The 16,339-nt window shown below is 40.5% G+C and overlaps 2 protein-coding genes and 1 long non-coding RNA gene across 20 annotated transcripts in view; 1 reads left to right on the top strand and 2 right to left on the bottom strand.

The window, feature by feature from the left end:
* The window catches only part of LOC124307352 (tropomyosin Per a 7.0102), a 40,946-nt gene extending 30,727 nt beyond the window's left edge, over window positions 1-10,219 (bottom strand). For 8 of the 14 annotated variants that reach the window (XM_046768933.1, XM_046768937.1, XM_046768940.1 and 5 more), the window contains exon 1: window positions 1,707-2,471. In XM_046768933.1, coding sequence (XP_046624889.1) covers window positions 1,707-2,456 — 750 coding nt within the window. In that variant the 5' untranslated portion in view covers window positions 2,457-2,471. Of the gene's footprint in view, window positions 1-1,706; window positions 2,608-3,844; window positions 3,971-4,344; window positions 4,499-10,062 lie in introns of those variants that run through there. The other 6 variants (XM_046768943.1, XM_046768946.1, XM_046768944.1 and 3 more) reach the window with 3 other exon arrangements.
* The window catches only part of LOC124307408 (fasciculation and elongation protein zeta-2-like), a 396,278-nt gene that overhangs the window by 45,043 nt on the left and 334,896 nt on the right, over window positions 1-16,339 (bottom strand). The gene's annotated exons all lie outside the window — the stretch shown is intronic.
* On the top strand, window positions 2,804-4,482 carry LOC124307421 (uncharacterized). Its single transcript, XR_006908810.1, has 2 exons — window positions 2,804-2,913; window positions 3,103-4,482. It is a non-coding gene; the product is annotated as an uncharacterized LOC124307421 (long non-coding RNA).

Genomic DNA, 16,339 nt, shown 5'->3' with positions numbered 1-16,339 from the left:
ATACTTAAATAACGAAATAACTTAAACCCAACAACGAAAGGATTATCATTATTTTCGATCGGCGATGAGTAAAAGCTACCCAACCAGCCAGCAACCTCCTTGTTTGAACATAAGAAATTATTACCCAAGATGGTCATGTGCTGAATCCTGCAACTATATACATAATTCTTTCGTTGCAATATTTATTTCTCATATATTTTGTCGCATGTGATACATGTGTATTTACATTAAACTTGCATCAAATCCTGAAAAATACGTAAACACCGTAGCACACGGACAACATCGACGAGAAGTAGGCGAAGAAAGAACGCGCAACGATGACAAAAGCGAAGGGCTTTTGAGGTCGGGATTTACTAGATTGCGCAATCGCCGGAACTAAGAGTGGGGACGAAATGGAGGGGGAAATTACGACGTGTTTAGGTGTCACGGTAACGTGGAGAGCGTGAGAGCCGTTGATGACAGTTGGCGAGATGACAGCGAGAGTGTCGGGCGATATGAATGATAAGGGACGCGTGAATTTGACCGCGAGCGAGATAGACTGACCGTTGCGTAACGTGTATTGTCGTTGAGCGCGGTTTGAGAAAGTAAATAAATAATAATCAACAGAGTATAAAGAGGACCGTTCAATTAAACGATTTCGTTAATTGTCAGTTATTGCTCCTATTTGCTGCGAGATAGAGAGAGAGATAGATATATAGATAAATAGATAGATACAGACGATTCGATTTTCAGTAGTTAATAGTAGATGCCTGTTAACTGCGAGAAATTTGGATCGTCTAGACAGCAGGAAAGCTCGGTGGCATTTAGACGGTATGCAGTGGCGTGAGGAACGATTAGGTATACTTGCTGAATATAGTTATGACGCATCTTTCCACGAGTATATAGGTATGCATGTACAATATGTACATACGTATGCATACCGAACGGAAAATAAGCCGTGAACCGAGTTCAAACAAGTCCGTTATGTTCGTGCGTGATTTCGAAGTTTTCGAACGCATATGTTTCCTTAGCATTTCGTACACCGAGTACAACGACCTCCGTTTCAAGGTCGCAAGTTTAAAGGTTACGCCGATTACGAGCTTTGACGGTGATAGCCATAGCCTTACTCAACGTTGCAAGTGTAATTACATGCTTGCAATATACTTGCTGATTCTTCGATTGAGTTTGGAATGTACGAATAAATTTAGAAAACAAAAGAATGAATAACGATACGGAAAGTCGTTCGAAGTGTTGGAACACGGTTGATCGTGAGTGAAATGCAAAAAAAATTGTAAAATTGAGGTAAAAAAATTTATCCGTGGGCGCGTATAATTTCAAATGGCAACAGCGGTTCTGAAATTACAAACGGGTCAGCGAGAGATTCGGTCTATTTTGTGTCGCGATGCGAATAAGGCCTCGTCTCTAATTTGGCGCATTCGGTGGCCCAAATTCCCTCCTCGCGGCTGATAGTGATCCCGTGGGTGTTCCTCGAGGCGACTTTGAGAAAAGGATAGCGCGTTAATTCGCGTGTACGCCGATTACGCAACCCCCGCGGGTATCGCTTTCGGCGCAAGTCGCTTATTTTTAGAACACACCGACGGTCCAGCTTTCGAAGTACATACTTCGTACGGATAGAGGGTAAAGAGAGCGAGAGAGGACGTGTGGGGCGGCCTTTCGACGAAGAATCATCGCATACCCGAGTCTCCCGCGTAAAGGTGTATACTAACCCTTTTCAGCTGGTTCCCCATTATATTCTGCAGCTCGTTTTTAATCAAGCTGAACTTCATCATAGTGTCGCTCGAGAATATCGAGCATCCGAATGCGAGTCCGGGATAATCGGCGCACCTCTTGCGTCGCCTGGCCTCCTTCTCGGCCTGAACCTCGGTCCGCTCGCTAGGGCAACGCATCTTGGCAAGTTCGACGAGCTCCGGATCCTCCTCGATATTCGACGTCTCGTCGTCGGAATTTCCGTCGCCCCGAGCCCTCGCGACCGCGTGCTCAGGCTCGGGGCTCCTGTTCGCCTCGATTCGAAAGCTCCTCGGCGATTCGCCTCGGCGGTGCTTCGACCTCTCGGAGACATTTCGCGGGCCGAGGTGTCGATTGGAGTTCGCACTCGGCTCCGTCGGATCGGCAATCGTCGCCTTCGCCTCGTTCCGGCCACACCGCGCGGGCCTTTGAACGGGGCGTTCGGAATGTTGTTCCGGCTCGTCAGCTGGTTTGATCAGCTGTTCGTCGCGAGCTCGCAACTCGGCGTCGAGCTGCCGTCTCTCCGTCGCAGTTTCGTTTTTCCCGGGGTTTTCATCGGCGGAGGGGGGAGCCTCGTCGGTCGGGAAGAAATCGGGAATCGCGACGCCCGTGGGACCACACTGCGCGGGTCCCCCGCGGCTCGAGGCATCAAGACGTCGCCGCGTCGCGTGTCGCGGGTGGTGCTGGTGCCCGCGACGCCGCGTCGTCGACGACGCTGTACCCTGGTGCATCCTCGTCTCCTCGCTCGCAGGGCTCGATCATAGACTACGCACTTCCACCGCACAACCCACACTCCGCCATGTTGGCTGTCACTCTAGGAATCCGCACGTAAGCAGCGGATGCAGTCTGGCATGCTGGCCGCTTCTTCGCTCCTTGCTCTCTCCTCACTCCTCGGCTACGTGACGTTTCGGCCTTGCTTGACAACTCACTAACAGCGCTACCTACCAACGCTACGCGGCGACTCCGCGCACTAACCGTGTACCAGACGCCCCTCCGCCACCCTGACAGTCGAGAACGCGAAGCCAGCGACGCCCTGCGAGGATCGAGTCAGACGCTGCGAATCCCCGACCGTCGGCAACACGGCAAACGCCGCTGTTACTAGCGTTGCCAACTGCAGGCGGTTTCTATGCGCTTACAAATTTTCACCACCTCGTCATGACACGGATTCGACCGCGGTGTTATATTATGGTAAATAGCTATGAGCTTTTTTCATCGTCGGTAGAAATTTACTTTTCCTTTTTGCTTTCTTCGAATTAGCGAAACGCCACGATACCGACGCGATCGTTGTACATATTCGTACCTGTACGTATTTCTATCACTCGTTGATCTATATTTAGAGAGTTCTTGCTAACGTCAGATGTTTTCAGTTTTTTACAGCTTTGAGGATTGTGGTATATTTTTCGAGGCCATATGGAACGATTTTACTTTTCGATACCTAGCTGCTTACCAACCAGCGCGATATTGCAGGTCCAATTTTTGCGTCCGGCTAAAGAACGGAGCGGAATTAATTATTCTTAATATTGGCGCAAGCGTTTTTTCTCTCTTTGGTACATAATTTCAAATGCGACCTGGAGCTAAATCACCAGCTTTGGAAACTTTTTGAAGCAGTGTAAACAAGGGCCGTAAATATACCAGAGTTCAATGCCTAAATATCCCGGAACATGAAAACGTCGAGATGTAGGCAATCCGTGTCAAGATTACGTTGACTCGGTTGCTTATGCGTAGGTACTATAGCAAATCAACAAAAAAATAGAATGGATAGAATGGATGCACTTTTTAAATTTCTTCACAGGGTTTGAGTTTTCATATCATTCTAGATGTGCGTAGAACTCCATTTATGCCAAACCCTTCGAGGCTACGCAACTGGTGTTGCAAGCATTGAGAAATTAACGCATGAACGCCTACAGATAGGCAATGAAAGTAACAAGATAGCTACGTAAATGCAACACACAAATTGCACGTAAAAAGAATATTAATTACTGATTTCAGAGCGGCTCTAAAAGTTGAAATTACCTATCTGTCAGACTAGAAACTTTAACTACTTACAGGTTGTGTTTGATATAACTATTATTCGCGTGTTTTCATCCCTAACGAGTGACTTGTAACCAATTTTACTCACGTTTTGAAGAGCCTTGTCCTTCTCTTCCAGCTTGGCGTTGACCTGCATAAGCGCTTCCTGGGTCTGGTCAAGTTCATTCTCGATGGTCTGGATCTTCTTCTGCAGGGAACGAGCCTCCTCTTCCGCCTGTTTTCGTAAAGATCGAATTTACATTGTGTTATTGAATATGTCACATCATTTTCTATAGTAGCAATAAATCAGTGGAGAGAAAAATTGGGAAGCAAAATTTAGATTTTCCATTTGCTCGACAGATAGTTCGAAAACAATTTCGTCTTGAAAGTGACAAAATCCATTGCCACCATCACAATTATAGCTGTAAGAAAATAAAAAAATTGAACATGGTTGTGAAAAATTTAAGCTTGCATAAGATCATTACTGCAGTCAGTGGATGTAATCGTTGGGCAAACCGATACAATTCAGTGTCGTTTTCGCACGAAGGATGAAAATAAAACGCACGTGCTTGAGACGGCTGTCAAATTTGAAAAATTTGTGCCACCCACCTTTTCGGCACGCGCGTTCGCATCGCGAGCCTGCTGTTCGCAGAGCAACGCGCGATCCATCGCGTTGTCCTTCTCCAGCTTCATTCCCTGCATCTTCTTCTTGATCGCGTCCATGGTAGCGACTTTTTTAATTTACCTTTGCACGAGGAAAACTCTGTAACAAACAAGTAATAAATAAATAAATACAGTGATTCACGCGTGCAGACGTAGATAAGTTTCAATTTCATTCGTTACATATGTTACAAATGTTCATTAAACTGACGAACTGGAAAAAAGTTTGATAACGAACAAGAAAATTCAAAAAATATGTCTACCAAGGTTTTTCTGAAACTAATTTAGATTCGATTGATACTTTGTTTGAAATGAATTGAATATCAAACAAAATATGTCGTTGATACGAATTAATTTTTCACCGAAGCAATGAACGATTTGGCGAGATCAAATAAAATTTATCTGGAGTCACACAATATTCATTTTCACCAGCTGCAAAAAAATTTTATTGAATTCGGACAATTTTGTTGAACTCTTAGTCGCAAAAGACGAATGATTTTTTTCGCAGAGCGGAGACCTGTTTTTCCCCAGAAGCCGTACTCGCCACGAAATATATTACAATACGAAACTCGCATAATAATACTTGGCATCAGACACTGTTTTTAAACGTATATTGAACTTGAATATATAAGTCTCGTAATTGTTAAGACTCGACAGAAATTTTTTTTCTGTTTTTCTTTCAGTGTTATGATTATTTTTCACAATGTTATGTCACAACTCATCAACACGAATCGAAATATTAGTGTTGGAATTCAAACCGCATGGTAAATTCCATTCTCAACGTTTTCGCCTTTTTTAGCGATGTTAATATGTATTATAATTCCAACATACATACTATACGGATTATATCTTGTCTATAATGTGAATTAATTCGCTAAAAGCGTCTACACCGCGCGTTGACTCACAAAAACAACCGAGCACGTATATGAATATTTTGCCAGACTAAAGAAACAACGTTACAATAAGGCTATTTTTTTCTCTTTATTTCTTTCATTTCCTTTTGCCATTGAGCCTATCATAATCGACGAGGACAAGTGTCTGTGTCGCCCTTAGATCTGCTACGGCTACACTGAAAAAATTCAACATTACTCGCTCTACATCTTCCGCATGTACCAGCGGTAAAATATGTATGCCTAATACATGTTGACCGCTCATTATATGAATAACACACTGTTAATTCAGTGCGAATAAAAGATAGAAGAAGAGGAACAATTTAGAAGAAGTAGAAAAATTCGGGATTTGTGCCAAAAGAATGGATTGCAAGCGAGCGGAAATATCGCCTGCCCCGAAAGCTTTCGACGGCAGAACCGTGCATCGAAGTATAATTAGTGAATGACGAGGTTTCCTATTTATAGAGGGAGGTCTTGGCTGTGAACTGCCCGGGCAGCCTAGCACACCACCATAATATCACATCCAAAACTTTCAAGCTCTTAGGGACTCGACGTGTAGTGTATATTACATCTAGTCTTCCATACGGCGGATAAAGCTCATAAGTTTGAATGAACTGTCTCACTATTGGCCACGGTCAAAGAGCTTTGAGGTGAACGAAAGAGACGAACGGAATTGTTGTTCTTTTATTTGCTGACATTTCACTGCAGAAATTAATATGAGATGTGGTCATTTACTCGATTTTTGTTTTTTGGTTTTATAATAACAAGCATAAAAGTTTTTCTTCTCATTCGCGTGTTCTGAGAAACTTAATCTGTTCTTCGATTCGTTCAAACAGCGAGAGATTCGCAATATTTCCGAATTTTCCGAACTGTCCATCCATATTTAATAAAGTGAAGTCTAATCAATAGCGATCAAGACACTGTTTTTAAATTTGTTTCATATGAAATCAAATTTACCATAAATCAAATTAAAAATGACCTAGAGCATACAATCGTTCCTTGAAAGGTTTTGGAATTTTTAGAATTGGCGATCTGCTGTGATATGTCGCACACAAGTTCAGGTCAAGGCAACGATTTTGCAAACGTTCCCTCTTATGTAATACATAAGTATAACGATACTCTGTGTGATATTATTGAGATCAACTTTTACAGGCAATCTGTGTAGGCAAAAAAAGATATTGGAAACCATGTCGGATCACATTTCGCACATTCTTAACATGAGAATATCACTGTCGGAAATTTGAAACTATTTATTTTTTAACCGACAATTGCTTATATATTTCCGCCATTAATCGCCTCAGGAGAGTCAGACTTGTCACAGATTTTTACCTTTGTTTAATCATCTCGAAGAAAATGTATACTTGCAGTAATCTGCTATAACGACGATACTTATTGTAAATAGAATCTTTTGGCCGAACACAATAACGATCTCGAAAAGACGTCTTCGTCTTCAAATTGATGCGCAAACTTTCCAGTACTGTATCAATTTGTCATGACTGTTTATGAATGATTTCTTTCGTCAGATTGAAATGAGAATACAATATTATTTTGAACAAGAATTCTAACAAGCGGTGCAATACAATGGTCTTTGGTTGATGGAATACCTTTGAACCAATCCCAGACTCATCGTTCCATATAAGGTATCGCGTCTCGAAGGATCGTTTGTTATTTTATTGAAGTGCATTTTATTCTTCAGCTGTCCATATTTTTTGCAAGCTTAAATGAGTTCCAAACCGCGACGTGATGCAGTCAAGATGCTTCATAACGCTTTCCATCGACTTTGAACAGGGAGAAACGCGATTTACCGATCAAAAAATCAATCGTTTCCAAATACGTAAGTACATGCAACTACAAGATCAAAAAAAATAGGTTCAAAATTATGATGAAAAACAGTAAAGATTTCCACACGAAAGGCGAGTGAAGTTCTAGATAGTTTTAGAAAAAGAAACGATAATTTTCATGATATTTTCATAACTTCAAGGACTTCCCGGACTGTTGGATCCCACACCTTGGTATTCCCGAAGAGATCGTGCATGTACGTCTCGATAGCTAAAAAGTCAATTGACAATGCCATGCAAGGACAAAGACCGCGAAAATCGAAAGACAATGCCAGCATTAAGGTGGATCCAAAAACATTCGCTCTTTCAATCGTTCATTGATGCACTCATCGTCGAAGTCTGCGAGCAACGTTTCAACGTGACTTTCGCTTTCGTGTATTAGTAAAAAGCCGTTAAACGACAAGAGATGAAACAAGAGCAAATAAGAAATGGTGAAGAAAGTAAAGAAGAAAAAAAAAACCATTTTCAATGTCACGGCATTCCGAAGGAGCATATTCGAAAGCGAATAGAGCCAAGGAGAGTCAAGGAACGGAGCTGTTAAGGCCCAAGATGACCCTCACCCCTCTCCCTCACCTCCCTTTCACGCCTTCCCTCTTTCCCCACCCCCGAATGGGACCGGAGCTGCATTCCTACGTTGGCACAACGATGACGTTGAGCGTTGTCTCTATCAGGTAACCCTGTCAGTCTGAAACTCTCGATTACACATCTGCAGTAACGGCAATACGCCGCTTACGCGTGCAGATTTCTCGGGCTATGTGGAGGAATATTTTTCTTACGTACTTATAAGACCTACGACAGTCATCGGACCAAACGACTCACTCACTCACTCACTCACTCACTCACTCTCTCTTTCTCTCTCTCTCTCTCTCTCTCTCTCTCTCTCTCTCTCTCTCTCTCTCTCTCTCTCTCTCTCTCTCTCTCTCTCTCTCTCTCTCTCTCTCTCTCTCTCTCTCTCTCTCTCTCTCTCTCTCTCTCTCTCTCTACTCTATTTCTCTTTCTCTGAAATACACGCTCGGAACTTGAGGCTGCGGTAGCGTGACTAATACACGAACTCGAAGAAGAACTGTCTAACATATATGATATATATACCTGTACAAACTATACATGTGCACACATCATTTATACAATCGGTAAAAGAATGCGATGGGACCAAAACGTAAGACGTCACTCAGCGTCTCAGTATCGAGGTAACACATTCCGCGCATTCTCTTTCGGTGTAATTACCGAAAGGAATATACCCCGAATTCTAAGCCAACCTCGAGATAAGATTGCATTGCCGCTGCTGCAGACACGCAATAAGCGATCTGACTATTTTATACTTAGGTTCACACAAAATTCTCACTAATAGTTCATGGGTTCATAACGCTGATCGCCAGTCCGCGAAATGCAAAAAATGATATTTGAACAAAATTCTTTTGAAACTTGTATAATTTCTAAGAATCTATAATAATCCACATGAACGCCGATTTTTCGAATAATCCAAAAAATGGCGGGAATAATTGAACGACTTGAATAAAAAGGAAAACAATTGTTTTACTCTTTTTATTCGCGACAAAGTAATTCAGGGTAACTCCGTACAGCCCCCCTGCTTTGGCTGTACGTGTGTACGAATAGGTAAGTCTATATCTGTACATATATTTGAAACACCATGGGCAAATCTTGAACGGTTGAAATCGCTCGCAGTGTGAAACGAGATGAGAGGGTTTATTTTTACGCACAAGGGCGACGGCGGGGCTGCAGAGGGAGGTAGAAGCGTTGGCCGTCGCGGACCTTTTCGGGTTACGCAGACCGAGCACCGTCGACGTACCGACGACGGTGTCCTGTTACGTTTCGTTCCGATACGATACATAGCGAATTGCCGGACTTGCGTCACTCCCGATCTTCGTTTTCATCTCATCCTGTTTAAGTATGTCTCGCTTAAATGTAAGATTCCATAAAAACTATTCGCGTTAAAACGACGGATGTCACGGGACCGTTCTAACAACCGACGAAGCTATTGTAGACGATTTTTAATTCTGGTAGGTGACTTCATCCCGTTTGTCCTGCGCAATCCTTGACTTTATATACCTATGTATGTATGTATGTATGTATGTAACGTACGGTATACAGGTGTTCGACTGTGATAAGCACCTGTGTATTCAAACGAACAGTTAAACATTTTATAGGTATGCATCGCATATGTACGATGAATACGTTCACCTTGATGATAATTTGCAATCTTTCAGAGTTTCGCAAAAATTGACAGCGATTGAACGGTTCTTTCTTTCAATGTTTTATTTTTTTATTTCGTACTTTTTATTCTTTTTGATAATCACTGCTAATAACATATCATTACCATATATGTCAGTTTAGAAATACACGCGATAATTTATGGAACCGTTTATAATTCCCTTCGTCAAAACACATTTTATCTGGATCATCGGTCGCGAAAGTGCTGAATTGGCAAAACTCGCGGTCTTGTCTTTCATTCTCTATCTTGGTCGGCTAATATTAATCGTCTATATTTCGTTCTGTCGCATACCTTAAATTAATTATAAGACGCAAAAGTAACAATAAATGCAGAAAATTGTACACTTTGATGTTAAGGACGAAGCCGTCGCATTCGGTATCACCGGGTAGATTATTTTCGAGTCGATAAACCAACATTCACACAAGATGACGATTGAAATAAACACGCTTCGCTAATTCCTAGATTCTGGAAGAATTGTCAAATACAATCGAAACACTGTTGAAACATCGAACGCGGAAAATAGCAGAGTTCAAATTTGACGCGGTACTTTGGAATAATTCAAACTGAATTTGACGCGCGTGACCGGAGCCGTCAAGATTCCTCCAAATATCTGCGTTATTTGCGACGATATCTTCACTTATCTCGCGAAGCGGTACAACGAGCGAATCGTCGTTTTTATATTTTGCGAAAAAACAACTTTGATACTTACATAGATTCGTCGGCTGACGAGTGTTAGAGTTGCGAGTCAAGTAACGACTGCCGCACCGCAAACTCTCCGTGTACTCCCTTCTTCGGGGCGCTCCTGGCGGACGGTTTGAAAAACACATCGCGCCACCCCCTACTATAGGCAACTTCGAAGTCGCGTTGCTCTCCGACACACACATACGCAGATGGACGCACACGCTCGTGTAGGAACCGCCGCGAAAGACGGTCCGCTTCGCAGTTGAGGCGCCTGAGAAAGCGTAAAATATCCGCAAAAAAATTCGGGGTTGAAATACGACGAGTCGCCAGTGATCGCGGAGTCTATAAGTCGCTTTTTACTTCGAAAAACAGCTGATTGTGTCAGAGGATGAATGGAGATAGGTTGTGTATAATAATGCTTTCTGCACTATCCTTTCTTCGGTTCATTAATTGGCACCTTGGATTCATTTCTTCAAAATGTAATAGCTAGTAATTACTGTCGGACGCAATAGTTGGCATACGATATTTTTATTGTCAAATTTAAATACGTTAAATTATCCGAACCACACAGGACCGGTAGAAATTTTCCGGTTCGAGAATAATCGTATGTTTTGGAAACACCAAACTGAAAATGTCATTTCGAGACGTGTTAATTTCGTAACGCACACTCCGGACTGTGGGAGATATTTGTTACACAGGATGATTTTGAAATTTATATAAATGATTTATCTCCGGATTTATTTTTTCTCGTAGAAGCGATTCAGCCGATCCAAAAGCAGCAGATTCTCGGTTCAACCGGAGTTGGCAAACGAAACTGTTCATACGATCTTCACATTCACACTTTTGATACAAAGTATATACGTATGTTACCATCTTGCAAACCAAAGTCAGTGGCTGCCGGCTCAGCGGAAGAAACCTATAAGTACCACTGAGCGTTACACAAGACTCTCTCTGTCCCATGTGGTAATTAATAACGAGACATGAGGAAGATCTGTTATAATACGTAACGAGCCCCGCTTGCTATAACAAGCAATATTGTAAGATATCTCTCTTTTAGTAAGTTCCCAGGATCATGGGATAAAAACGCAAACCGTTCCGTAGGAACTTTATACGTAATACATATACACTTTGCTCCATCGTCGAAGTGAAATTTGTAATTATACTCATGGTGAGTTACTACGAATTCGTGTGATCGTACATCTCATTGTTGGTTAATTTCACGTAACTCGTCGTCAACTGTACGAGTCAGTAACGAGTTCCTCCTCTCTCTCTCTCTCTCTCTCTGTTCTCACACACACACACACACACACTCACTCTTCTTTCTCTTTACCTATCTTCGCATCTGGGCGCTCCAGCACTTGCGTTCAAGTATGCAATGTGTATTACAAACGAACATACATACGCAGGCGTGAACCATGAGCCGGTCAGTTGACCACCTTATATGGAAAAGTGGGTAAGGTCCCCGAGGGCAGCCTTGACTCATATTCGGGCAAGTTCTTGAAATGTTGAGATCGGTTGATCGTGCGTTTCTTGATAGTCTCTCAGGAACTCTACGTCCGTGTATTACGAATACACTCTTGTGTGTTCATGTGTGCTTCACAAGTGTACCTCACGATCATGTGAGCAAACAAATTCCGTCACGGTTCACCTATACAGGTATACACATATTTATGCCCGATATCAAGACCCATCGACTAATTGAAGCTAATTAAACCATACACCTGCAATTTATAACTCAAAAACACTGTGTGATTAGAATTGCAGTATGACGAAGCAATGATGAATTACGAATTTCGAGAATGTGGATTTTGATGAAGTTTTGGATTTTGCCTACATCTATCAATTTGTATATTCTATTTCATTCCACTACATTTTTCTTAATGTGCACCGTCAGTTACAACTTTCCGTAACACATCTCATCCGATTAATAAGCTTTACTTTGCTCTGGTCTCCATGTACCCTAACTTATTGTCAGCGGTGTCCCAAAAGAATAGAATGGCAAAGAGGAAGAAAAGAAACTGTGACGAAAGGAATTCGAAGCATAGTAAATCAGATCAACAACACATGAAATACGCCAGAAATATTTCAAGTTCATAACATAATTTCAAGAATATTTCTGAAATGTGTCTGAAATATGTAAAGTGTAATATAACGTTTTCAATATTTCCGAAACGTTTCAAAAATATTTCAAATGTAATATCACATCACCGGAACTATCGAAACGTTTCAGAAATATTCCAACTGCAACGTAAGACTTCGGGTATTTCTGAAATGTTTTGGAAACATCTCAACTGCAATATAACAGTTGAATGTATCAGTAAAAATTTCAGAAATATATTATTTTACACGTAATAGTTTCTTTATTTCAAAAATATTTAAAACATTTGACGATTCAAATATGCCGTGTCCAATATTGCTGAAATATTTTAGACATATGTAAGATGCCACCCAATATTTCCAGTACTTTTATAAACTTCACTTAAAACCATCTTCCTATAATACATGATCCATTCAATATACTGTTCCGACAAAATTGAATTTTTTAAACTAATCACTCGTTATATTATTGCCGAATTTCATTACATTACTTCGGCGGAAATGACACAGAGAAAACTAGAAAGACCTCATAAGCGGTAGTATAGCGTACTGGTTAGAATGTGCGATTAGTAATGCGAAGATCACGGTTCAAATACCGACTTAGGACATGATTATGCGAAGTATGTCACAGCGGACTTTGAATAGGGATTTTAGAGTCGACGTTCGGGACCAAAGTTAGGTTACGGTGACCTAAAAATCCTGCTATCCACTTAAAAATACGTTCTTTTACTTTACGTATTAACCAACCACATGGCACGAAATATGTTAAAAATGTTTCAGAAATGTTTCGTTTGTAGCATGAAGTGTTTATGCAACGTGTCAAAAATGTATCAGATATGTGTCTGTGTCTGCATTTGTAACTTATGAAATATTTATGGAAAATATTTCGCAAGTTATATATGCAGACATGGACATAATCGTGACATATTTCTAAAATGCTGCAGTGAAATATATAACATGTTTCAAACGAGACGTTTCTTAAATATTTTTCAAGTATGCCGTGTCGTATGGGATTACACTGTAATAATCGCGGACGGTCAAAACAACCGCTGTACTGATAAGAGAAGATTGACAAAGATCGTGTGGCACTTGATATGCTCATGTTTCACCGTGAAAAATGCTGATAATTGCGAGTAATTTAAAGTGCGTATCATAAACCGCTTGAGTATGAAACGGAAAGTTCGTAACGTGTCTTCATGGTCGGGATTTGCAATCAGCATGCCATAACAGAAAAGAGATTATCGAAACTTTTGACGATCTTATTTCCTTTTTGTTTTGGAAGATTCTACGGTTACAAGCGCTGCTCGGTAAACTGACGACTGGACAAAACGAGACCAAGGCCAGGATAGTAATAAGTAATAGACCACCATATGGCCTGGCTATCAGCCGAATATGCAATTTTACCTTGTCCATTGCAGATAATAGTTAGCAATATCTCAACAAAGTTGTTCTGTTCCTGGCCGCAAGGCCGGTGTCCTACTTGCTTAAAACTGCTCATAAGGTGCCACGGCTTACTGAGTCATCTCCATCCTTTGAACGCGTATTCCGGCAGACTTTGAAAGTCAATCGTTTCAATGTCCAAAGTACCTGCTGTATGATATATCCATGAAATTGCCCAATCCCGCGGTGATACTTCGATGCCGATGATTTGATAAAATAGATCACGATCTTTGGGATTGTCATGTTTCTGGTGCGATCTTTCTTGGCTAATATTCATGCATAGCACCACAAGTTTTTCGACGAAATCTGTGAACGGAGATTCCGTATTAAAAAGTCTTAGAGTGTCGTACAGATTCACTGTCAACTCATTCCAAGATACCTAATTGTCAATTTTACAATTTTGCCGTATTTAACTTCGTGATTTCTTGGAATTTGACAACACTATCCTGTTTTATTTGTTGTTTTTACATACATCCCTGTAAGGTTTCGCGAGTAGTACATTTCTACATCAAATTTAATTTATTGAACTTTTATTCAAATTTCAGTTTCATTATTAGAACTGTGAGCTATTTATTTATTTTTGTTGGCCGAAGAGAATGCTTGAATGTCCTCTGGGAAAATCATGAGACTAAATTAAGTTATCGCACTCGATTGAATCTCTATTGAATATAACGAAATAGTGTACAGATAGAAAATTAACTTACACCAAAGTTTCATTTAAGAATACTCTGATTTTTTTTAGAATAAAATTTTCACACAGAAGAGAGTTTATTATTCACGGAGATTCATATTTCATATTTAGATACAAGCGAAAAGCAATGATTTTAAGATGAATCCATGCTGGTACGGGCAAGGATGCAAAAGCAGTGCACAAACTTACCCGTAATCGATGAAATATGTTTAAATTAGATTTTGTTTCAATCGATTGCTACGCTTGTTACAGTGCATGAGTATAAAAGAGCACTGTCGGGAGGCAGAAAAGCCTTCACCGAACCACAACAGAGTGTGTAACTTATGTGATGACTCAACCTGCAGCGATGCAGAATATCATAAACCGTTATGAAGAGGTAAATTTTATAAATAAGTGTGTCATAAACTTGAGCGAGACCTTATCCATCTATTTATTTAACAACATAAATCCGTATCGTACTCCTATATAGGGCCGGGATGAAGTGATTCGTACCCGGTTCCCTTTTTCATTTCTTTGCTTCTGTTCCTCGCGCGAATCGTATTACAGAGAAAAGCGAAAATCATATCGGATCGCCGAACGTAAATTCTAAGAAAATTCTCTCTGCATACTTACACGTATCGTACGTATCATATATTTGAAATAATCTGCGCTATGAATAACCGATGTATCGTGGACGGCGTCTCCCTGCAGATGGCAGAAGCTATCGCAACTGCTGGCATAAAATAAAAAATTTCAAAACAGAGAACTCCTCCGGGAAAACACCCTCGAAAGTAGTTATTTCTATACATACACACGACGTTAAACGAGGGTTAAATTCTTGAAATTAAATGACATTTAGCTATATTTTACCGTTTATGGTGTTCGACTGTTTTCCGCCGCGCCAAATTTATGCGCCTCCCACATTAACGAAAGATGCGTGCGGTATCCCATGTTATAAATACGACATGTTTCTGGGGCAACGAACAGCTGTATAATCTCTGACGAGCATAACGAGCACGCTCATTTCCCCCCACAGTATTGTACAGCGGTGTGCGATATAAAATGTATACGCGTATCAAATAACTATGCCATGCAAACAATTCTTGAAACTTATAGGTATTATTTTTTCTCTGTCGTCTCGTACGTTATGAAGTTACTCCAACTTTGGCATCGGGGGAATCAAGTTTCCCTCGGACCCGTGTTTTCATTTTCCTATCCGTAAAAATTGCCTCGCGTTTATAGTCGCTAGGCCAGCCGCACGATCCGCCGTTTCAAAATAGAACCGACCGATGAAAACGGATATTTTAGCACCTCTGTTTACACCGACGAATTCACGAAGTTTTTATATTTAATTTCATGCGTGAATTTTTTCTCATGTTAAAACCAAATTGTGTAAAATGTGGTTAAAATTTTTTTCATAGCTTGCACAAATCTAAATGTAATAAACTTGACACGCCCTCATTCCATTTTTTTAATTGATGATTCTTCACAAATTGAATCCGCTCAGATATTGTGCAACACTCGAAGTTATGCTGTTTGTAAAAAGGCAAAAATAAATTGTGCCGATGGCACAGTTTTCTGACAATCAGGCAACAAACGCATTGCTATTATGGTTATTGCATCGTTGAAATCAATATTGACGAAACATTTTATATGACGTCTCGTGACCTACAGACCTGTTCGCAGACTAATGTTATACTACCGTACTACGCACAGAGGTAGTAAATCACTTTTTTCACGAAAATGTGTTATGAGTCTTAGATGATGTTGTATCGATTGGTGAACATTCTTACTGTATAATCAATTTAAAGTATTTTTTAATAGTAAAATTACTGTATCAACTACTAAGATATTAATAAATTACGCCAAAATATATTAGTATTCTTAGCATAACCTCTTAAGTTAAGACTAAAATATCCTAGTATTCTTAGCGTAGCTGCTTAACCCTTAGCTTAAGTTGCAATTGAAATATCTAAGTATTTCATTGCTTGTGATACTCTCTCTAATATGTTTTCCCAGAAAATGATGTAAAAAGTAGATTTTATTGACAAATAATTTTTAAATTATTCAAATTCATAAGATACATCAGGCAATCTTA

Source organism: Neodiprion virginianus, chromosome 6 (genome assembly GCF_021901495.1).
Source record: "Neodiprion virginianus isolate iyNeoVirg1 chromosome 6, iyNeoVirg1.1, whole genome shotgun sequence".
Classification (NCBI taxonomy): Eukaryota; Metazoa; Arthropoda; class Insecta; order Hymenoptera; family Diprionidae; genus Neodiprion; species Neodiprion virginianus.
This window is presented reverse-complemented; position numbering and strand designations above follow the sequence as displayed.